This window comes from Triticum aestivum, chromosome 5B, assembly GCF_018294505.1.
Source record: "Triticum aestivum cultivar Chinese Spring chromosome 5B, IWGSC CS RefSeq v2.1, whole genome shotgun sequence".
In the NCBI taxonomy this organism is placed as follows: Eukaryota; Viridiplantae; Streptophyta; class Magnoliopsida; order Poales; family Poaceae; genus Triticum; species Triticum aestivum.
This window is the reverse complement of record NC_057807.1, coordinates 632,051,771-632,075,140: the sequence shown is the minus strand read 5'-3', so window position 1 is coordinate 632,075,140 and position 23,370 is coordinate 632,051,771. Positions and strand designations below refer to the sequence as shown.

Below are 23,370 nucleotides of genomic sequence, written 5' to 3'. Positions count from 1 at the left end.
GCCGCCGCCGCCGCTGTTGCCATTGCCAGATGGGTCAGTAGCTTCGAGGCGGAGGGTGATACGGGGAAGGAGGAGGATGACGGCCGCGGCCCATCGCCGCCGCTGACACTGGAGGAGCGGAGCGTGGATGCTGAGCACCGGGCGGAGGAGGTCGAGGGACGTCACTTCGGTCGCCGGCGGAAAAGCTCGGATGCGGAGGAGGATCTTGGTCGACGGCGCTTGTCGGTCGCGAGAGAGCGAGCTGAGTCGAGGGTTGGTTTTCTCCCTGACCTATCGACACCGGGCGATCTATCCCCGGGATGGGCCCCGGAAAGGCCAGGGGTCTTTCCCCTCCGCGTGTCACCAAATGGCGCCGTCCACTCCCCCGGGCCAACTCATCCCATGGTTCTCCCACCCAGGGAAATAACGGGGATCCCCCCGGGATCCCGCGGAACCAAACGAGGCCTAGGGGTGGCAGGATGCCCCATGGTATATCTTAGAGTGTTGGGCGTGGGGATGCAGTTCGTCGAAAAAAAAGGATTATCGCCGGAGTTAGAGAAATGGCCGGAGGGGAAGAGGATGGCAACAGGACGGCGAGCGGCGGTTGCAGGAAGGGAGACGACGAGGCTGGCGCATTAGCACCGCCGTCCTCGATCGGCGGCGGTGGGCGGTTAGGCCGCCGGAAGATCGGGGGGTTGACCCAAAATTTTTCCAACGGCTCACAGGAATGGACTGACCGAAAGCCATTCCCGACCGTGGGTTGCTCGATCGTCAGGCCGGCAAGTCCCGTTGATTCCGACGAGGGCCGTTTGTCAGCGACGTGTCCTGGACCATGTGCGGCTGTCTCGCCTCGCTGGTTTGGTTTGGAGCGTGGCGTTGCTCGTTGCGAATGAAAGCTGTGAGTGGCGCAGCTGGCTGCGGTGACGCCACATATGTGTACATGTACAGTATATTGCATCAAACTACCGTCCAAACACGCAAACAAAAAGACACTGTGTTTGGGCCTCGCCCAGGTATATATATTTTTTCCTCTGGATTTGACACCATTTTTCCAAGTGAACGGATCTAGAGCATAATTGGTTTGTTGCCAACAGTTGACATTGCCAATATTTGGCAAAACCAAAAGTTGCCGAATGTTGGCAACACTTCGTGAGGTTGACAAGAAAAATTGGCAACCAACCAATCACTAGCCAACATTTGGTATTTGCCAAATATTGGCATATGCCAACTTTTGACATGGAACCAATCAAAAAGACATTGTGTTTGGGCCTCGCCCGGGTATATATTATAATTTTTCTTCTAGATTCGACCTCCCTGCTTACTCTGGTAAAATTCATTGAACCACGCGTTCTTTCTCGAATATTCTATCACACGAGCACGTGCATGCCTTTCCAGCCGAGGAACCTTCTCAAGAAAAATGTAGTGCTAGCTAGTGAAAGGGAAACCGTTCCTGGTTCATGCATCAGCGCAGGGCCGCACTTTTTCTTCATAAACGTCAAAACCCTTTTTTTCCGGATAATCTGACGTTTTTCATGATAATTCATATTACATGATAATGATAAATTTAGTTTGCAAGCACGGCAATTTTTTGGCAAAAAATAAACTGAGACAGACTTGCCATGCTCGCAACTAAACTTGCTATTTACGAACCAACCTGTGGTTGGATGGTTAGAGGGACAGTGGTATCCCCAGCCCAACAAGGTTCAAGTCCTGGTGCTCGCGTTATTCGGCGATGCACTTTCAGTGGGAGAAACGTTTCCATCGATGATGAGGCGCCTACGATGACTTCGTAAATATGTACTGTGTTAAAAAAAGAGCTGAACTTGCTATCCTCAAGGAACATAATTTGCCCTAAAAAACATTCTATTTGTCATGGTAAAAAAATCAACATCGGATTCATAGAGGAGTCCCTTTCTCTTTCATTGTGTCCATTTTCTAAATAAAGATCCTTCCGAAACAAAATTCTAGCGAATCTTTACCTAATAATAAAGAAAATTGGATTTCTGGTCGTCCGTCGCGCAATTTGCCCCTGGAATTCGCATGAATTACCCGCCTATGCTACCGGTAAGTGGGAAAAACGATTTGGTTTTTTTCTTTAAGTCGGTCGTTCCTTTTTATACAATAAGGTGCCAACCCACAAGGAAATCACAACTGCATGATCAGACCAACTAGCTGATCATGCAGAATCTCCACTTAGGAGACCCAGGTTTGACCCCAGAATCTCCACTCTTTGCTCCCCTTTTCTCTATTAGATAGGATGCCTGATTGGGCCAGCCCAACGCAGCCTACAACACTTATATTTTCTTACTTTTTTCATTTCTTTTACATTCGCTTTGTATTTTCTTCTTTTGGCTTTATTTTGAAATACAATAAATATTTTAATTATAAAAATCACATATATGCGGACTTTGAAAGAATGTTAATCATGCATTAAACAAATGTCAAGCTTGTATAGAAAAAATGTTTCCATTATATACAAACAAGTACAGTGTGTATAGAAAAATAATAATATATTTTTCATTCTTTAGTAAAAGTTAATCATGCATTGAAAAAAAATTGAATGTGCATAGAAAAAATGTTTCTGATGTGTGTGTGTGTGTGTCTATATATATATATATATATATATATATATATATATATATATATATATATAAATGTATACAAAAACATATACAATGTGTATGGAACAAAGTAGACATGAAAATTATAAGTTTTCAAAAATATTATCATGTATCATGTTGTTAAACGTGTATGTAAAAAATGTTCCTGATGTATACAAAAAAGTAGAATGTGTATAAAAGAAGTAGACATAAAAAATAAATAGGTTAGCGTCTATATAAAATTGTTTCTGATGTAGAAAAAATGTACAATGTTGCTGATACAAGCTTTAGGTAAACCAATGGCTTGACTTTAATTTTCATATTGTTTTAAATTGTTTCCACAATTTTTTCTTGAGATAATCGATGTTGATATGCAACCTTGAACATTTGGTATGCATGCCCTTACAAATTAATTGTTTTCGATGGAGTTGTCTAACATGTTTGCGACCAAATTAATACTTGACTTGGATTACAAAAAAACACATATATCAACGAGGCAAAAACAATGCTCTTTTGCAAATGATTTTCATCGTAATGCAAATATTTGTTGGGCACCACCGAGGAGGAACGACAACAAATGCATAAAGAGATACTTGCAACTACATAGATATTTATATTGTCTAGATTGGAAACACCTTGAATACACTTCAAAATTCATCACGTCTTTATGTTTTTGTGCAACATCACTTATCATTTTGTTTTTCATGTGACATCGTTCACGATTTCAAGAGATTTACTGATGTCTCAAGAGTGTGTCTAAGAGGTGATTTTTCGCTCCGGTTGCAACGCACGGGCATGTTTGCTAGTTATACCGAATAATCCCCCTTTTCTAGGGAACACACTATTCTAGTGTACGTCCATGTTTAAGGGTGCCATGTATGTGTCGGCTGGCCGCAAAAGCCAAAATAAACATGTATATCGTGATAAAAGCAGCCAGGTAGATAATTGAGTGAAAACACACATTCATTTTACCTTTTTTAGAATCCACCGCATTCATTTTACCAAAAACAATCGCCATCCGAAGTTGGGCTAAGCCCGATTGAAGCCTGATCTACAGAGCACTCAGAGACGGACGCGATGGGAGTATTCATGGTAAATCCTATTTTGGCGTTTATAGTTTTTATTTTTCTTTGCCTAAATAAAGTTCCTATTTTTGTTCTGTGTTTTCCTTCTCTTTTTCAGTCTGTTTTTATTTTTCGTTTTTCAACTCATGAATATTTTTTAAAATCACGAACATTTCTTAAATCATGAATATTTGTCAAATTTGTGAACATTTTCAAATTTACAAGCCTTTTTCAAATGTGCGTACATTTTTAAATTCATGAAAATTTCTTAAATTTGCATTTTTGGAATTCATGAACATATTTTCAAATTTGTGAACAAATTTTGAATTTACTAACTTTCCTAAAAACCGAGATTTGTTTTTGAAAACCATGCCCATTTTTTAATTCATGAACATTTTATGAAATTCGTGAACATTTGCTGAATTTACAAAATATTTTTAAAATTTCTGAATATTTTTCTGAATTCATGAGAAATAGTAATCTGTGCACATATTTTTATTTCGCCAATTTTTGGAAAATTAACAGAAAAAGCCGACCATTTTCCCCTAAAACAATAGAGTAGTAGGTGTAGGAAAAACTAAGGAAGACTTTTGCAATAGGGGACATGTTGCATAAATTTTTGCAACTGAGTTCATGCCGCAAAACTTTTCTTTTTTGCAAATAGAGACCGTGACATGAAGGAAATGCTGCCAACAACAGAAGGTGGTGGCGGCCATGGCCGAGGCGGGCGTTGCCGCAGGAGCTTGAGGTGGTGGCGGGCATGGATGAGGCGGGCATTGCCGCAGGAGCTTGAGATGGTGGTGGCCATGCTGGACCATGACCGAGGAGAGATTTGGTGTCAGATGGTGCTGGCGGTCATCTGCTGCTAGCCTGTGTCGGTGGTCATCTACAGTAGCGGTCCTATTGGGAGAGAAAAACGTGAGGATGAAGAAGTCGCCCCACTAGATTAGATAAGATTGAGCAGTTGCGTACGGGAGAGAGGCTGCGGAAGAGATACGATAAGGGATAGGAACTTGGATGGTCCAATAGGCCACATGGCACGCAACTACGACGGCGGACACGAGCATGATAGTCCACTGGTTGATGTTAATCATTTCCCTTTTTTATGCAAACTCGCGAACTTCATTACTGCATCACAATGTTTACACTTCAAGGTGACCAAACCAAGTATAGTGACCAAAACCTAGAGTAAGAGAATGTTCCGCGAGATTGCGTGCCTCGACATTTGATGCCCTAGACTCAAAACCGAAAGAACAAGAAGTAAAACTATTAGCCATGCCTATGATTTCCTTTTTTTTTTTTGGGTTTCGTTGCATCGCCTGATGGACCAGTCCATAGTTGGAAAAGTCAAAAAATATCCTGGACTCTGTTCGACTCAGGGTGGTTGTTACAGCTACAGCCCAATAGCAGCGCAGGCCAGAAGTTAGTAATCTCTACCAGCAGCAGAACCCAACGGGCCGAAATTTCCCAGACACGCGCCTTCCCCTTCGTCGTCCCCAACTCCGGCCGCGCAGCTCCCACCTCCGCCCGAGCTACCTCCCCGCGGCGACCGAGGAGATCCCGGTGCTCCGCCCGCGCCAGACGCGCAGCCCGATCGTAACCCTCCGTCGCGCGGGATGGCGGCGGCGGCTCATCTGCTGGGCGACGACGGCCGCGGCTACGAGCTGGCGCGGCGGCTGGAGGCCTGCGGCGCGTGGCGCGCGTGGCTCGGCGACGGCGCGCACGCCTCCCTCGCGCCGCACCTCGCGTCCGCCTCCACCTGGGACGCCTTCCTCTGCCCCTCCTCCTCCTCATCCTCCTCGCCCCCGCGCCAGCTCCTCCTCCTCCAGCTCCGCGTCCGCGCGCTCCTCTTCGACAAGGCCTCCGCCGCGCTCGTCCTCCGCGCCGGCGCCTCCACCGCCGGCCCCCACTCCCTCAACGCCAGCTGTGAGTGAAGCCCCTCCTCCACCACCTCTGCTCGCGCCACTCTGTTGCTGAGATTTGGGGAAATCCTTTGCTGCCACGAACCAACGAACCACTGGGCCTGGGGTCTGAAGACTCCGAGCTAGAAATTTGTAGGCGAGGTTGACTTGGTTACATGGTGTTCTAGGTTTCATGGGGATGATCAATGTTTACATTCCAGTGTCTTCAGTGGGATGTGGTGCCATTCATCATGGATCGATATCTTTTTGTTACACCCTAATATCGGGTGTTTGCCTACTTCTCTAACTGATTAGTAACTGAGGATTGAAATGTTATCCGTGAGTTCAATTTTAATGTCTGAGGCCTGCTGTAGTTGTTTGGATTTGAAATGGTATCGTGGCTTGAAATGTAGCATATCTTGCATGTTTTTTTCTTTTCTTAAGAGGTGTTATTAGTTGCAACTGTAACTGCTTTGGAATTTAAGTCAAGACTATGTTTTCTCTCCTACTATTGGTTAAGTTCTGTTGGATGTCCTAAATGTCTGTGCCAATGTCAGATGCAGAAAAAGGTGATAAAACGTGCTAGCTCAAGATTTGGATAATAACTAGTTGTTGATAAGAAATGATTAACGTTTGACTTGGAGGGAATTCGGTGTAATATCAATCTTGGTTGCTAGCTGCTAGGGCTTAAATGTCTGCCATTATTGATCGTGATTTCCCCTTTTGTTGATCCCAGATCTTCAGCTTCATGGAGATGATATTTATTTCTCGTTGGAAGATGAGCAGGAAGATAACACTCAACATCAAGTATAGTTATATTCCCCATCTAATGTTTGTTTGTTCCGCTGATATATGCAAATGTTTCTCGAAAGCTTGTTTTTGCTGCCTGATATTTATTTCTGTTGACTTTTATTTGATTTGAAAACATCTTATAGTAATTTCCCTAGTTACGAACCTTTGTCACAGTTTTTTTCATGACATGTTCAAAGAACCTTTTTTTATAATAGCGACTGTTGCTATTGTTGCTTATCTAGATCATAGACATGGTTTCCTGAAAACCTCCTGTGCATGGTTGTAGGAATTGTTCGACCTATTTTATTCAAAGACGTTGAAATTAGGTTCTTGACGGGACATGTGTGAACAGATCTCACTTTCACCCTACTTGCCGTGTTATAACCTGCTTCTTTTACTATCATATGCTTCACGTTGGTTTCATATTAAATGTTACATATCATGCTGCCAACCTAGTTACATACGTAACTGTTGAATGTGTTCCTTAATTGCTACTCCCTCCGTCCTATAATATAAGACGTTTTTTGACACTACACTAGTTTTAAAAAATGTCTTACATTACGGGACGGAGGGAGTAAAAAGCACATCCATATTTCTTCTCAGTTTGCTATATTAACTCTCTATAGCATTTTTGGGTGGTATATGCTAAATAAGAGGGCAACAGTTTCATTCCTATGTTATATTCTGATGGTTATAACTGTTCTTGTTCTGCAGATGCAATCTGGAACTTCGTTTAGTCCAAGCAGGGAGAGTTCGATGTTATCTCAAAGGCATAAGCGACATGATGAGTTACCTGCCACATGGTACAAGCAATATGCTGAAAAGTTCAGGACATTGCATGGCAAGTTTCGCACAGATGACAAAGAAATGCCAAAGAGAACACCAGAGGGAATGTCTGAGTATCTTAAGGTTTGCAGTCTGCATAAAAGGAAGAGGACTGTGTTTATGGACAACCAGGGTCCCAACATTATGTTGGAAAATGGGGAATTCAGTAATTTAACAGATGATCTTTTCATTCCGGAAATTCGATTTCCAGCTGACTGTGTTCCAGAAAGTGCAATCCCTAGAGAGAGTGGGATATCTATCAGCAATAAAATAGAAGTTCATGGTGTTCTTGATAATTTACCGGCACCTGTTAGTCGCAACACTGCAATGCTTGAAAGGTTTGGAATGATGCCTGAGTACTACAAGACAGGAAACAAATATAGAGGGAAGGATGTATCTAAAGTAGAAGGAAAATCTTTAAGTCAAGAGCAAGCTTTGCTTATCATACGGAAGTTGGTTGCTCGATACTTAGCGCTTGCAGGCTTTGAAAGTGGAACTGCAGGGTCTGTTGATGATTTTTCAGAAATCATAGTTAAGCACATCTCTAAGCTTGGGCGCAGTTTGAAACTTATAACTGACAGCTACAGGAAACAATTTTCATCCATCGAACTTCTTAAGATGTTCCTACAGACTGTTGGCTATAGGTATGCTGAGCCTTTTTTGTATACATGTTTCTTCCCTGCTCTGTTTGTGTACCTGTAGCCTTTTTTGTTTACATGTTCCTTCCTTGTTCTGTTTGTACTACGTGTGTTCTTGTCAGTATTCCGTAGACGGGAAAAAAACTGTATGGCATATGACTTGCTTAAATAGCCATGTTTGTTTTTCTATCTGAAATCATATTGCTTCTCTGACAAGCATGCTGATAGATGCACTAATCTAAATGGGAACAACACCTAGTTTTAAAAGAATGGGCCCTGTTTGCCTTTTCCACTTGTCTGAGGAAAGCTCTAGTTAACACATGACAGACATGTATGTATCGCTAGTATTGAATGGTAGATATGGGATGCACTTCTGCGCCAGTAGTATACCATGTTGGTGTTGTTATTGGTCTTACCTCCCCCGCAACCCTGACATGTTGGTGAGGAAGAAGGCAAAATAAAAAAGGGAGGGGAAATATACACAAGGTTGTCAGGGAAAAGGAAATGTTATCTCCGTTGATCGATGTTTGGTAGGGTTCAGGTATATGTTTTGCATGCTCCCACACACATGGGAGTTAAATTAGCTCACGTGGCCAAAAATCTCAATAGGGCATGACAGCTTACACCTTTTCACCGAGCTTCACAATACTGTTGTAAGTGTCACTGACAATGGTCTCTGAGTATGCACTGCCAGGTTTAATTTGCCTGCTTCCCATGTCTTCCCTAGTTATGACTTCCTTCCTGATCTTCACTGCTGATTTGCTGGGGCCGTCATTATCACCAAGGGGGCCATGGCACTTTGCTTCACTGAGAATGGTTAAGATAAACAGTGATAACTTCTCTTGACACCTCTTTAAAGGTTCATTTATTTGTTTCAGTTTCACACCCTCACTATAAGGTTTTCCTTATTTCTGTTGTCCTAGCAGTAGGTTTGGCCACGTCAGCATGGTTTCCTATAAATGATATTCTTGATCTGTGAATAATGTATTATGCATTAACATTTTAGCAGATCTGTGAATGTGACACACTTTTGACCGAAAATGCTATTCTTGATCTAGCTCCCTTCATCCTAACTCCTTTATACATGTCCATACCGACACAGTTCTTTCTTTCTGGTTAATAACTACCCACGTATGAGTTCATAAATACCTTATTCTTCTAATATTGTATTGAATGATGCTAGATTGTGCCAACTCCACCAGGTAAAATTTGTTTTAGGACAGGGTCATATAGACCAATATAGATGCTTCTCTAACAACATTGGACAAAGAGTTCATTACTAAAAACCACGGCTTCAGGGGACCGTATTACAGTTTAGCACAACGTTTGAACTTGGTAGCTCTGGACTTGTATTATGGCACCCCGAACTTGTTGTTTTAAGTAATTATCTCTTTGTCAAAGAAATCACTATCACTGTGCCCTGTTCCTGACTAGAAGACGCATGTTTGTCTGAAGTAACATAAATGTTTGAGCTTGGGAAAGGTTTCAGTTCACCATCCAATATGCAAGGTCCCAGGTAAGTATTTAACAAGAGAAGTAGTGAAAACGTGCAAGCGGTTATAATGACATTCAGTTTTTCAAAATGAAAATTTACAGTACGGCTTAACAAATCAAGGTACTCTACTAACAGAATTGATTTAATTTGATGGCAGAGCTGTACACATTCAGCATATGTTGTTTAGCAAATAAACTGTTGAGCTCATGATTTCGTTTTTCTTATGTAACATTTAGTAACATTGGACCCTTAATGGAGATTACAAAGATGGGGAGTAGAGTGGCTAGCCACCCAGTTCATCAAGATGCACAAGTACAAAATCAAAATAATCTCCTTCAAGCCCAACAGGTTGGCAACTACTGCTGGTTACCATACTTTATGTTGCGTATACATTGCTTACCTTCTTTTTCTACCATTTCTGTACGCTACTTCAATAAATTTTTCCTTCCTCAGAAGGATTAGTTGTTTATACTACTATATTTAAAAAGCATGTACCCACAATTGTCCAAAGTTGATGGATTCAGCCAACTAACACGACAACACATAAGGTATTACAACGGCATTCTCAAACGCCTCTAGAAGACGTAAAAATGCCTCCAATTGTTTTGTGTGGCATTTCTATAAAATGCTAGAGAAGCTCATGAAGGGGAAAGTCAACTGAGACGTTTCCAGTAACCCCTTTAAAGATCTGGCATTCAGCGGCGTTTTACAGACGCCAAAAACGAGGTTTCGGGGCAATTTCCTAAAGCGCTGTAAACTTCTCGACCAAAATCAGAAAACAGAACTAACAAACACCATGGGGTCTTCTTCTCTTTCTCTTTTTATCTTTTCTGTGCCAAATGGCTATCTATCTTTCTTTCCAGGCTGAGAATTTGAATTAAATCTGACTAGACAAGCCCATTAGCGAGAGAAATGTCATCAGTACTTGTCATTTCTGAAACACTGCCTATGTTTGCACATTTTAACTACCTCCAACTCTTTCTCGCCAAGTGGTATGGGACTAAAAACAACCTCGCGCGAGAAAAAAACTGTATAAATAGAGAGGCATGCATGATTCGAACGCTGCATCGGCTGGAAAACATTGTAGCGCACTTACCACAAGAAAGGTAATGTTATTGGCAAGAATTCATATGCCCTTTTTACTGATACATACACGGGCATGTCCCCTCCATTGACGCCGACGCCCAGGAGTATCCATTAGGAGGCGTTTCTTACAAATGCCTCAAAATCTCTTTCAATTTGAGGCTTCCAGAAAACGCCTCCACAGCTGTCTGTTTTGTGGTGATTTGCAAAAAATGCCCTGACACTGACAGCTTCATCCAGTCTGAGGTGTTCTCCAAAAATGCCTTAAGCTAGAGATGATTTGGGGCGAACCTGATAGAACACCTTCTTAGATGCTATTCTGAGGTGTTTATTAAAACGCCCTGAACAGAACATTTTCTGTTATTAACTTGTTGTAGTGTAAACAAGCTCTTTGGCTAAGCTGCCCACAAGTAAATTCACTTGATGGGAATGGATATTAGTTTCTGGCTGGTCATCGTGACAGCTGTGTAATCTTGCTGATACTTTAATTTTTAGAGGCACTTACAAATTATAATTAGTGGTAAGGGGAGCCTTAGCGCAGTGGTAAAGCTGCTGCCTTGTGACCATGAGGTCACGGGTTCAAGTCCTGGAAACAGCCTCTTACAGAAATGTAGGGAAAGGCTGCGTACAATAGACCCAAAGTGGTCGGACCCTTCCCCAGACCCTGCGCAAGCGGGAGCTACATGCACTGGGGCTGCCCTTTTTTACAAATTATAATTAGTGCAAGTATCTTTGAGATTTGGGTAGAACGGGTTGCAAACCAATGTTCTTGCCTCAGAATAGGCCTCCTTATTCTTCTAATTGTTCAGTCATGTAAAGAAAAAATCTGCTAACTCTTGCAACTTGGAACCAACTCCCAGAACTAATGTATGACCATTCACTGTGAGTGGCTACCCATTGAACTGGGAGTGGTTCTAGAATTCAGTCTCTACATTCGCCCACTGAACCAGCTGGTTTTGTGACATCCGGCTGGTTTTGAATGGTCACTAATCACAGTGATGGGAACTATTTTGCTTCTGCTACATTTGTTTGTTTGATTAGCCACTGTTTGAAGCAAAATTTTTTTTGAGGCAAATGGTTGCTATTCTTTTTATTGTGATCCAATGGGGAGGATCCCATGGACGATATATTAAGAGAGAACCCACCCGGGTGAGATACCACAAATTCGCTCCCGATGGGATTCGAACATCGGTCAGCCAGGATGCGCCGCTGCGACCTAGCGAGTTCTATGCTATTCTTTTTATCATCTATGCACACACTTGAAACTATTACTGTTTTCGGAAATGTCTTCTCTGTGAAACCATAACATCATTTTCTCATGCTGCCCCTAACATTAACACACAGTTAATATGTTTAATTGGCAGCTCCAGAGGCAGTACACTCCTCAAATGACTATCCATAACCAGAATCTGACTGCACAGCAGCAGCACCAGCTGCTGCAGCAGCAACAGTGGATGAGGCGGAACCAAATGGCGGGCCCCCGTGGCGCTCTTACGATGTCGGACAAAGCCCAGGCCCTGGTAAACGTGAAGCTAGAGAACACCATGGATTCACAAATAGATAGCCCGTACGGATCTCTCACCAGACAACAACAACAGATGCAGCAGCTGAGGCACCAGCAGCTACTGCAGCAGCAGCAACAGAAGCAGATCCAGCAGCAGCAGGTATTGCAGCTGCACCAGCAGCAACAGCAGCAGCAGCCGCAGCAGCAGCAACAGCTCCAGCCACAGCAGCAACAACACCTCCAGCAGCACCAACACCTCCAGCAGCAGCACCACCACCAGCAACAGCAGCTTCAGCAGCAGCACCACCACCAGCAACAGCAGCTTCAGCAGCAGCTGGGCATGTCCGGAAACCAGAGCGCCCAAGCCCAGCTAGCGCAGCAGCAGCTGGGCATGTCTGGAAACCAGAGCGCGCAAGCCCAGCTAGCGCAGCATCAGCTGGGCATGTCCGGAAACCAGAGCGCGCAAGCCCAGCTAGCGCAGCAGCAGCTGGGCATGTCTGGAAACCAGAGCGCCCAAGCCCAGCTAGCGCAGCAGTTCAAACAAGTGCCGCAGTCGATGTAAGTAACCCCAGTTCTTGGCCGGTTTTACGCCGCCATCATCTGCTTCAGTCCCTTGATCCGCGCTGTGTTGTAGGAACTCGTACGGCATGCGGGTGCCGCCTGTGAAGGTGGAGGCGTTCCACGAACTGGTGAGCGGGGACTCGTCCAGCGACACCAGCAAACTCACATCTCCCAAGTAGATCATCCATCCCTGTGCCGATGAAAATGTACACTGTATAACTCTGTAATGTACAAAAGGGACGTACGTTCACTGTTCTTGCAATTCTACCGTCTCATCTGTTTTCACCAGCCTGTGTATCGTAGATGCAATGCAACAGGTTTATACTACTTACTAATTGAGGTGATTTAAGTAATGTGTTCGTTATTATTAGCTCATGCGTTTTCACGGTACCAAACTTACCTGTCTCAGCAATTTCCGGTTTCTAAGAGTAGATTTTTGGCTCCCGGCCTACATGGAGCCTGAATTTTTAAACAATACAAAAAAAAATTCATATTTTGAAGTTCAAAAATTTCTGAAAAAAATACACGTGTACATAGGGATCTTATCTACAAGTATGTAAATTTTCATGATGAAATAAGTTTAATGGCATGTGTTCCTTCGGTGAAATATTCTATCAAATTTAATGGTAAATTATTGCAGTCAAGAGGGTTGCGGCAAGGTGATCCATTGTCTCCTTTTTTGTTCCTGTTTGTTGCTGACGCGCTATCTGCTTTGATCAGTAAGTCAATGACCAAGGAGGGACTAGAAGGGATCAAGATTTGTCATAGAGCTCCAGTTATTTCACACCTCCTTTTCACGGACGATTCTTTGTTATTTTTCCGTGCTTCTATGCAACGGGCAACGTTGGTGAGAGGTTTGTTGAACACTTATGCATCGGCGTCAGGGCAACTTATAAACCTTGCAAAGTGCTCCATCCTCTTCTCCGACAATTGTTTGTCGTCTGAGGCCGCGGGAATTAAGTCAATTCTGAAGGTGCCTCAAGAGGTTTTTGATCCTAAGTATCTTGGTTTGCCTGTACCTGAAGGGAGAATGCATAAGGGGAGATTTCAAACAGTGCAAGCCCGACTTAGTAAGAAACTCGTTGATTGGAGTGAATAGTACATGGCAACTTCGAGCAAGGAACTATTAATTAAATCAGTTGCGCAAGCCATACCCACCTGTGTGATGAGTGTATTCCAGCTGCCGATCTCTGTACTGGATGATTTTACACGATTAATGCGGCAATACTGGTGGGGTGTAGAGAAAGGAAAACGAAAGATGGCTTGGTTAAGTTGGGACAAGATGAAGCTACCAAAGTCCAAGGGTGGTATGGGTTTCCGTGACATGCGGGCCTTTAACCAAGCGCTGCTCGCAAAGCAGGCCTGGCGACTCCTTGATAATCCAGAAAGTTTGTGTGCGCGATTATTACAAGCGAAGTACTGTCCCAATGGGAATTTATTGGACACAATATTTACAGGAAACTCTTCAGCAGTGTGGAAAGGAATTGAACATGGTCTGGAACCGGTTAAAAAAGGCATCATTTGGCGGGTTGGAGATGGTTCATTGATACGTACTTTCGGCCGGTCACACCGAAAGGGAACTGTCGATTCAACCGTGTGTCTAATTTTCTTGATGATAATGGTGCTTGGATGGTGGAATGTTTGAATGATCTTTTTTGGCCGTTGGACGTCCGTGAAATTCTGAAAATTCGTACTTCACCGAGACAACGTCAAGATTTCTTTGCCTGGCACCCGGAGAAGAACGGGTGTTTTTCCGTGAAAAGTGCGTACTACCTGGCGACGGCCATGCATGATTAACAGTTCGCCGGGGCATCGAGCACTAGCCCCGACGGGAATCGATCCATTTGGAATCTTATCTGGAACTCTTGTGTTCCTTTACGCATGAAACATACGGCTTGGAGAGCGGCGACTGGTGCGTTGGCTACTACCACTGGTGGAAAAAGGGCCTTTGGTCGCGGTTCACAACTGCCATTAGTCGCGGTTGCGCAACCGCGACCGAACGGGCGCGACTAAAGGCCCCCCCCTTTAGTCGCGGTTGCTTAAGAACCGCGACTAAAGGCCCGTCCACGTGGGCGCCAGGTGGCCTTCGGGGCGGAGGACCTTTAGTCGCGGTTCTTGTGGCTAACCGCGACTAAAGGCCGCCACAGGTTTTTGAAAAAAAAAATGAATTTTTTTTTTCAAATTTCTGAATTATTTTAACCTCTAGTCTCTAATCACCACCCCTCATCACTTCTCAATTTATTCTTTTATCACCCCTCATCATTCCAAATCATCTAACTTCCCAACCGGTCACCCATCCCTCTCACTACTCCAGCCCAAGCACACTTAACTTCCAGGTTCTATTCTCCCACGCTCCAAGTCTGCACTTGTTGTTTTCCTGACAATAATAAGATGTCAATCCTATTAACCTTCAGGAATTTTGCTTGAGCATGAAGTGACACATTTCACTGTTTGAGTTTGAAACTATTGTTTTAAAAAACAATAATTATTTAGTAACACTAATATTTCTTGAATAATTAGTTTGACCATTGTTTGACCACAGTTGACCACAGTTTGACCAGATTTGACCAAAATTGAAATAATTAAAATAATTATTTAGTAACACTAATATTCTAGAATAATTAGTTTGACCATTGTTTGACCATAGTTTGCCCACTGTTTGAATATTTTTCAATTTTTTCCACTCTAGATCTTACAAGCCCCGTAACTTTTTTTCTATTAGGTTTTTGAGGATTTTGAAAATGTTTGAGGATTTTTCCACTCTAGATCTTACAAGCCCCGTAATTTGGATGTAACTTTTCGAGTAGATCATTTTTCATATAAAAAACTTTTTCATCCGAGTTAGTATGCAAAAGTTATGCCCATTTTTACAAATTTCAGAGAGATTTTGCAAATAAAGTCAAAATTCACATTTGCAAATTTTCCCAACAACTAGACCACATATCACATGAGAAACTTATTTTCTTTTATTTTTTCGACATTTCCATTATTTTCTTTTATTTTTTTTAAAACTGAAAAGGCGATCCGGGGGGGGGGGGGGGTAGAGTTTGAAAATGGGACCTTTAGTACCGGTTCGTGGCACGAACCGGGACTAAAGGTCTCAACCCCATTAGTTCCGGTTCGTGCCACAAACCGGGACTAAAAGGGAGGAGCTTTAGTCGCGGTTGGCCTGGCCAACCGCGACTAAAGCCCGCGAGCGCCCTGGGCCCAGCATTTGGTCGCGGTTCATCTGCCGAACCGCGACTAAAGACTTCATTAGTCGCGGTTCCTACAGTTTCGCGACTAATGGGGCTGGACGAAAGCCTCTTTTTCTATCAGTGTACGGCGTGCATGCAGTATAGGCATCTCACGTCGCGCGTGGCGTGCCCCCTCTGTGGCATTGTGGAGGAAGATATCTACCATGCATTGGTTGCATGCAACCAAGCACGCAGCATTTGAGAGGCCATGAGGCGCGTCTGGTCGCTCCCCTGTGACCAGCTCCTTATTAACAGTGGGAAAGAGTGGTTGCTAAACCTGCTGATTAGGGCATGACCAACGCTCCACTCTGGACGGTCGCTCCAGCCCTCCACATCGGATTTGGTGGTCCAGACTAAAAAAAGGTGTTGCTTGCAGAGTGGAACGGGCGCTTCCAGAGGAGGCTGCCTCCTCCCTGACAAAAAGTCGCTTCAGCTCTCTCCTAGCCAGTGGCGAGTCTACTAGGTGGGCTTCATCAGGCTTAAGCCTACCCTCCACAAACATATTTCAGCTAACCATATCACTTAACAATTATATTTATGTGCTTTACATGCAAGAATCACAATGCAACTGCTAATTAGGCTTAGAACTTGATGTTTGAGCCTATCCTTCATTTTCATGCTAGATTCACCACTGCTCCTAGCCAATGCCATGGCAACCTCAGCTTGCTTTAGCTCTTTGCGGTTGGGAAAGTGAGAAAGAGAAAGAGAAACAGGGAGGCTGCAGCATTGGACCGGTCTCACTTCACACTGTGGTTTCGGCCTCAAATGTTTACGTGGAATCTGGAGCAGCACTATACTAGTGCCTCCATTGTACATGCCCTTAATTGTAACGATGCCGAGCGCGACCGTGTCCTTATGCTTATATGGCGCATCTGGCAATTACAGAATGATCTTACTCATGATATAGAGGTTCCCCCGGTGGCTTCTACGGTGGACTATTTGGAGAGTTATATGAAGTCTATTGGAGATGCTAGTAAGTATAGCACAGAGGAAATTATTAAGGGTAAAATGCCGGTTGCTGGTTGGACTTTGCCTGAAGTAAGTGTGGTCGCAGCTCCTAAGGTTTGGCTGCCTCCTCCTACTGATTACGTTGCTCCGTCAGTGGATGGGTCCTTTTCAGGGGAGTCTAGTGCAGCGGCAGCAGGGATGATCCTCCGACATCATAATGGATCAGTTATTTTTGCTGCATACCGGTTTATTTTCAATTGCAACGATGCACTAGAAGCGAAGTTACATGCAATCATGTAAGGAATGGTGCTTGCTTTACAACATTCTAACCTTCCAGTCATTGTCCAATCTGATTCAAGTGAAGCTTTGTCTAGTCTTACAAGAAATGGACTAGTTCGCTCTGCCTATGGACATCTGGTGGCTGAAATTAAGGAGTTGATGAATGACCAGGAGTTTATTACCTAGAAATTATCTAGGGATCAAAATAGAATTGCCGACCGTTTGACAAATTATAGTCGTTTAGAGTGTACCACGGCTGTATGGTTGCACCTAGGTCCACCTTGTATTGATGATCTTTTGCCTCTCGACTGTATGGAATAAAACTCTCTTTTCCTCGCAAATAAGTTGTTATGTGAGCAACAAAAAAGAAAAAAATGCATGATATTGCTTTTTTTTGTGTGGCCCACATCATGATGTATTTCATCATGGAACTTTTCACACCTGTAGGCCATATCCCAAATGTACATGTGTATTTGTCAGAATTTTCCGGAACTTCAAAATTTGAGTTATGAGTTTTTCAAATTTCGAGTCCCATGGAGCTCAAGCTCCGTTGCCAATTTCCAGTCCTCCATACATCCATCGCTATTGGCTGGATGGTATAGTCATCAACTTGACGTTCTTTATGGAACAAGGAAAATGTGTTTCATGTCTTGTGGTTCTGCTTCCAACTGAACGATGGCTGACAGACATGTGTGTCTGTATGGCTGAGGGCTCAATTAGTCTCGAATGTTTTTTCAAATAAATTTTAGATACTGTTCAGAGTTTTTTTTATTTTATTTGCATCGAGTGGTATAATTTGCCAGTTTACATATATTTTTTATTTGCAAAATCATCCTAATTTTTTTAAAAAGGGATGCAGTAAACGTCCTTTTCTGCAAGATTATTCCAACCGTCTGTCAACTGCTCTCTCGGTCCCTTTTGACCCCTGATTATCCACCGCACGTCCAGAGAACCCACGGTGATGGTCATCTCCGCCGTCTCTATCAAAGCTAATCTCACACGGATAGGGCAGGACGTTTTTTCTTCCTTTTTCTCGAACGTTATGCGATATGGTTCGCCCATTCTAGAGGCCTTCCGGACGCATGCGACTTTTTTTTCTGTCAATTTTTTTTTTGTTCGAATCGCCTGTTTTTTCTCCCTTTTACTCTTTGTTCTGAGCACCTGCTTTATGGCAGGATAAGTATTGCTTTAGCATTGATTCTCGCAAATTGTTGTTACCTTTCACTCTCGTTCAGTGCAGAGATGAGATGTCTCCCTCGCGTATCCACATTCCACCCAACCACAATAATAGAATTAATCACAAATCATCACTACTGAGCAGAATGAACGAGCAACACGTGCAAGAGTATACAGAGTTACAACCAGAGGAAATGGAGACGGATGGAAGATGGTAAGATCATAAAGCCTCTGTTACTGATGGATGGATTCGAGTTACACAGGCAGGCAGCACCGTTGGTGAGAAGAGATAACAATAAGCAAATCCATACATACATATATATATATATATATATAGAGAGAGATCATCATATATAGCGTGGCAACAACGTGGTAAATATCCTTGATGAGGCCATCTGTTTGTACAGTTGACAGCATGCCAGGCCGGGTGCCCTGGTCTGGCCAGCTGATCTAGCCGACGAAGATGATGGAGGGGTCGCAGCAGCACTCGTCGATCAGGCAGCAGCAGCAAAGCGCAGCCAAACTGGACAGTAGCAAAGGAAAGCAGACAGTGAGTTTGAGTACGCTAATGACCACTGGCTAGGTGAAGTAATTAAGCTAGGGAGCCGAATCATGATAGGAAATAGCGGCCGGGGACAAGCAATTAGCCGTGCACAGGGTAAGTAAGTAAGGACGTACCAGCCTTCGAGGAAGCTGGGCTGGGCGCGCGGCGGCGGCGCGGCGTACTGCGGCGGCGCCATCACCGGCGGCCCCTGGTACGGGCCGCCCTGCCCCTGGTATGGCCCTCCCTGGTAGTAACCTGCATACACAACCAGAAACAGACCATCAGGAAACGAAACCCGGCCGCATCTTGTATCCTCTTCTCCTTCTTCTCCATACCAAGATCAGGGCGAGCGCTCGCGTACCTTGCGCGGGGTAGGGGTAGGCGTACTTGGGGTCGCTCATCCTGATCTCCCCCGGATCGACGAGCTCGCTGCTCTCTCTGTGGAGTGGACGGTGACAGACAGAGGAGAGAAACAAAGCGGAAGGCGACGGGCAACAGTGGAGCAGGTGATAAGCTGGCTAATGGCGTCTCTGGGCGGCGGATGCGTGTACTTATAGCCGGCCGGGGAGGCGGCCGTGTGCGTCGCGTGGTTGGACGTGGCGCGCGCCGGGGGAAGGTGGTAGGGCATCCGTGTCGGCCGGAGAGACGTGACGTCTCTCTCTCTCTCTCTCCCCCCCGTGGTTCGGTTGGACCCTGACGGAGGCGAAGCATCTCGAAAGCGCAAGCGAAAGGGGCCGCCGAATCGAACCTCGGCACCTCGCCGGGTGGGAAACGGGCGAACGCAGGGCTGGGCGGCGGACATGGGCATCGCTTTGCCTTTGCTTTGCTTTGCTTTGCAACGAGGTTTTGGCATCCGATTCCGCTGCCGCACCGCACGTATCATCTTGCGCTGGCTGGCGATGCCATCCCAGCCGTGCGTTGTGTTCCCACCGCGCTGCGCGTATTCCTTCTCCTTTCTTCCGCTGCGCCGGTGGGCAGGTGCACGCTGGCATGGGCAATGGCCGCCGTGTCATCCTTCCGTTTCGCGGTTCGAAAAAGGAAATTTTCTTTCCGTTTTGGGAGGCTGGCTTGGTTCTGGCGCCGGCTCGATCGCTGCCGACCCCCCAAACATAGCAGGAGGAGGCCATGTGGTCAAGCCGCGTGGGCGTGGTCTGGCATTGGAGGAGTTTCGCACGTCTCCACCGGCCAACAGTGCTGTCCCGGCTGTTCTCCGGTACGCCACCTTTTTCAATTTTTGTTGGGATTTTTTTTCTTTTTGAATACCTATTGCTCATTGGTCCACGATTTTATTTATTACTCGGGCCGCCGGATTCGTATCCCAGCGAGGTGGAACGGCGACGGAGGTGAAGCAGGGAGGAGACCTTGTCAGAATGGTTAGGCCAACTCCACCGCGCGACCCCATCTTGTCCGGTGCGTCCGTTTGGGGTAAAACGGACGAATAGCGCGGCCCAACGCGCGGCCTCAAACAGACAAATGTCCGGAATCCGTCCATTTTCGACCCATCCCCGGCCCAAAGTTGCGCTTGATTTGGGGTGAAACGGACGCGCGCGGACGGCCGCGACACACGCCCTTGTCCCCCCCCTGTGGCCCGCCTGTCGGGTACACTAGCAGTCCCTCCTTCCTAACGCTTCGACCCTCTCTCTCCCACCCCGCCCCGCCGCCGGCGCAGCCGCTATTCTCCGGCCGCCTCCACACCTTGCAACCCCCGGCCGTCCATACCAAACCATATGTAGACATGGCCACCACCACGCCCGCGCTTTCGCCGTAGTTTTGGCCGTCAATCGGAGGAGGTTTGGCCGTCGCGACGGTGGCAGAGGAGACACCACCGCCGGCGACGTACCACGGCGGCCGTGGCAACTTCCAACGGCTCCAGAGCGGCCAGTAGCCGGCCGGCAACCACCCCTGTTGCGTCCAGGTGATCATCGCGGCCTCTTCGCCACCACGACCGCAAGGTGTTCGACATTTTGCCCACAAAGGTATGGATAGTGGAGACGAGTTCTTCTTCCACCACTTCCTTTGTTCATCGGATGATTCATCGTCGGATGATGAAGATCTTGTGGTGGCTGCACTGGTCGTTCACGACCACATTCAACGGCAGCTTCCTCGGTACAGGGGGTCAGTCCCTGGCCGTGCTCCCAACCTGAACCGCAACAGGGAGAGAGGCCACGCCCTGCTCCTATGCCGATTACTTTTCCAACAAACCGCTCTTCAAGCCGGATAAATCCCGTCGCCGTTTTCGAATGGCAAGGCATGTGTTCAATCGTATCCGAGAGGGAGTGGTTGCTCATGACCCATACTTCGAGTGCAAGACGGATGCCCTTGGCAAGCTTGGGTTCTCCTCTTTACCAGAAATGCACCGCGGCCGTCCGCATGCTTGCGTATGGAATTCCAGGCGATCTGGTGGATGAGTACGTGCGTATGAGCGAGACAACATGTCTGATGTTAATGTACAAGTTCTGTCAGGCTGTGATCGAGGTGTTTGGCCAAGAGTACTTGAGGCAGCCAACTGCCGCTGATACAGAGAGATTGTTGGCGACCAACGCAGCTAGAGGCTTTCTAGGCATGCTTGGCAGCATAGATTGTATGCATTGGGAGTGGAAGAACTGCCCATTTGCTTGGCAGTGCCAGTACAAGGGGCATGTCAGCGAGTGCACTATCATATTAGAAGCGGTGGCATCGCATGATCTTTGGATATGACATTCTTTCTTCGGCATGGCAGGTTCTCACAATGATATCAACGTGCTGCAATGTTCTCCAGTCTTCGCGAGGCTTGCAGAAGGCCACTCCCCACCTATCAACTTTGAGATCAACGGCCACCAGTACAACAAAGGATACTATCTAGCTGATGGTATATATCCTTAGTGGTCAACTTTTGTGAAGACAATCTCGAAGCCCCAAGGTGAGAAGAGAAAGAGATTTGCCCAAATGCAAGAGAGTGCTAGAAAGGATGTGGAACGTGCTTTTGGTGTGCTTCAATCCCGACGGGGCATCGTTCGATACCCTGCACTGTCATGGGATGAAAGGAAGCTTTGGGAGGTGATGACTGCTTGTGTGATCATGCACAACATGATCGTCGAGGACGAGCGTGATGACAATATCTTTGACCAAGGATTTGATTTTCAAGGTGACAATGTTGAGCCCCTGCACCAAGAACCGGCCATGTTTGATCAGTTTGTCCAGTTCCATCGTGAGCTGCGTGATTGGCACACTCATAAGGCTCTTCAAAATGACTTGGTTGAGCACGTGCGGGAGCATATTGGCAACCGATAGATGTATTGGTTCGTTTTATGTTCATTCAGGACAATTTCAATTTGGTTGTAAAACTATTTTTATTAGAGACAATTTTGATTGGGTTGTAAAACTATTTTAATTTTCAAACAATTAATATTTGGACGTGCAAACTTGTTTTCATATGAAAATATGGGCATTTTAGGCCCTGGCGGACGGGATGGGGCAAACGGATGTGGCCGCGCGCTGGGCGCACGGCCACTGCATCCCAGGACAGGCCCGGACACGACCCCATTGCCCTACCCAAACGGACAGAATCCGGACAAAACGGACGTCCGTTTGGGGTCGCGCGGTGGAGTTGGCCTTAGAGCAGCTCTTTTAGAGAGACGTCGTATGCGATCGATCGCGGTTTTTTTCCTCGAATATGCACGAGTATGCATATCATATGTATTAAAGAAAAAAAAGACAAAGTTTACACGTACATCAAGACACGCTACTCCTCACTACGCTCTCACCTTGCTACCATAATGAAGAAGGGGTTTACATTCCCTTCCAGTAATCCGGCCGTCGACCACATCATGCCCTCTAACCTTACTCTATGTAGTAACTGCTCGATTGGCGTCCGTGCTCCCTCGAACATGATAGCATTCCTGTGCTTCCACAACTCCCAAACTATTAACACAAAGATGGTGCATACATTCTTCCGGCTCATGTTGCTGGGTCCTTGCTTGCCGCACACCCATGAAGCAAGTGAGTCCTGTGGTGACCTATCGCATTAATAATCGTCCGTATGAGTGTATGACGATTTAGGTAAAAAATGCTCCGTACAGTTAAATCGTTATCCTGTGCTTCATTCATCATATTTTCTCTGAAGGTTGTGCAAAATCAAGCCCACCCTTCTACACATTTGGAGGATGTAGCATTTTCTTTCTCCGAGTGCAATTCATCCAAAATAGTTTCGTACAAACTGCATTTCTCCTCTCGCTCCTCTTCTCGTCCTCTCTTCTGCCTTCCCTTCCTCACCGTAATGCCACCTCCGCCTGTAGGTAGCCCCCGCCGACAACGCCATGGACTTTGCCTCGACCCGCAATCAAGCAGGATCCCACGACTTCCCCGCCTGTCGCACCTGCTGCTCCTCCGCCAACCTAGACGGCGACCGACCACCACCTAGGCACCTCGTCCAACCCGCCTTCCACAACTCGAGCGTAGAGTGACGAACCCAATGCTGCCAAGGAAGAAGGCGGCCGCGTCAATGTCGTCCCACGTGCCTTCCCTCCCCCCTTCATACCGCGACGAGTGTTCCATGCTATTATATTACCCCTTTTGGATGTTTATGGGCTTTATTTTACACATTTATATCATTTTTGGGACTAACCTACTAACCAGAGGCCCAGCCCATATTGCTGTTCTATTGCCTGTTTCAGTATTTCGAAGAAAAGGAATATCAAACGGAGTCCAAACGGAATGAAACCTTCGACAACGTGATTTTTTGGAAAGATTATGATCCAGGAGACTTG

The 23,370-nt window shown here is 45.7% G+C and overlaps 2 protein-coding genes across 2 annotated transcripts; one reads left to right on the top strand and one right to left on the bottom strand.

Annotated features, from left to right (window-relative positions):
* Window positions 1–5,073: 5,073 nt before the first annotated feature.
* LOC123113784 (involucrin) lies at window positions 5,074–12,812 on the top strand. The gene is made up of 6 exons (XM_044535096.1): window positions 5,074–5,569; window positions 6,281–6,351; window positions 7,051–7,805; window positions 9,531–9,642; window positions 11,742–12,439; window positions 12,516–12,812. The coding sequence occupies exons 1-6, from the start codon at window positions 5,260–5,262 to the stop codon at window positions 12,619–12,621; spliced, it is 2,052 nt and encodes a 683-aa protein (XP_044391031.1). The 5' UTR covers window positions 5,074–5,259; the 3' UTR covers window positions 12,622–12,812.
* Window positions 12,813–18,288: 5,476 nt separating this feature from the next.
* LOC123117264 (cysteine-rich and transmembrane domain-containing protein WIH2) lies at window positions 18,289–19,244 on the bottom strand. The gene is made up of 3 exons (XM_044538052.1): window positions 18,987–19,244; window positions 18,760–18,880; window positions 18,289–18,604 (listed from the first exon to the last, which is right to left on the bottom strand). The coding sequence occupies exons 1-3, from the start codon at window positions 19,024–19,026 to the stop codon at window positions 18,532–18,534; spliced, it is 234 nt and encodes a 77-aa protein (XP_044393987.1). The 5' UTR covers window positions 19,027–19,244; the 3' UTR covers window positions 18,289–18,531.
* Window positions 19,245–23,370: the final 4,126 nt, after the last annotated feature.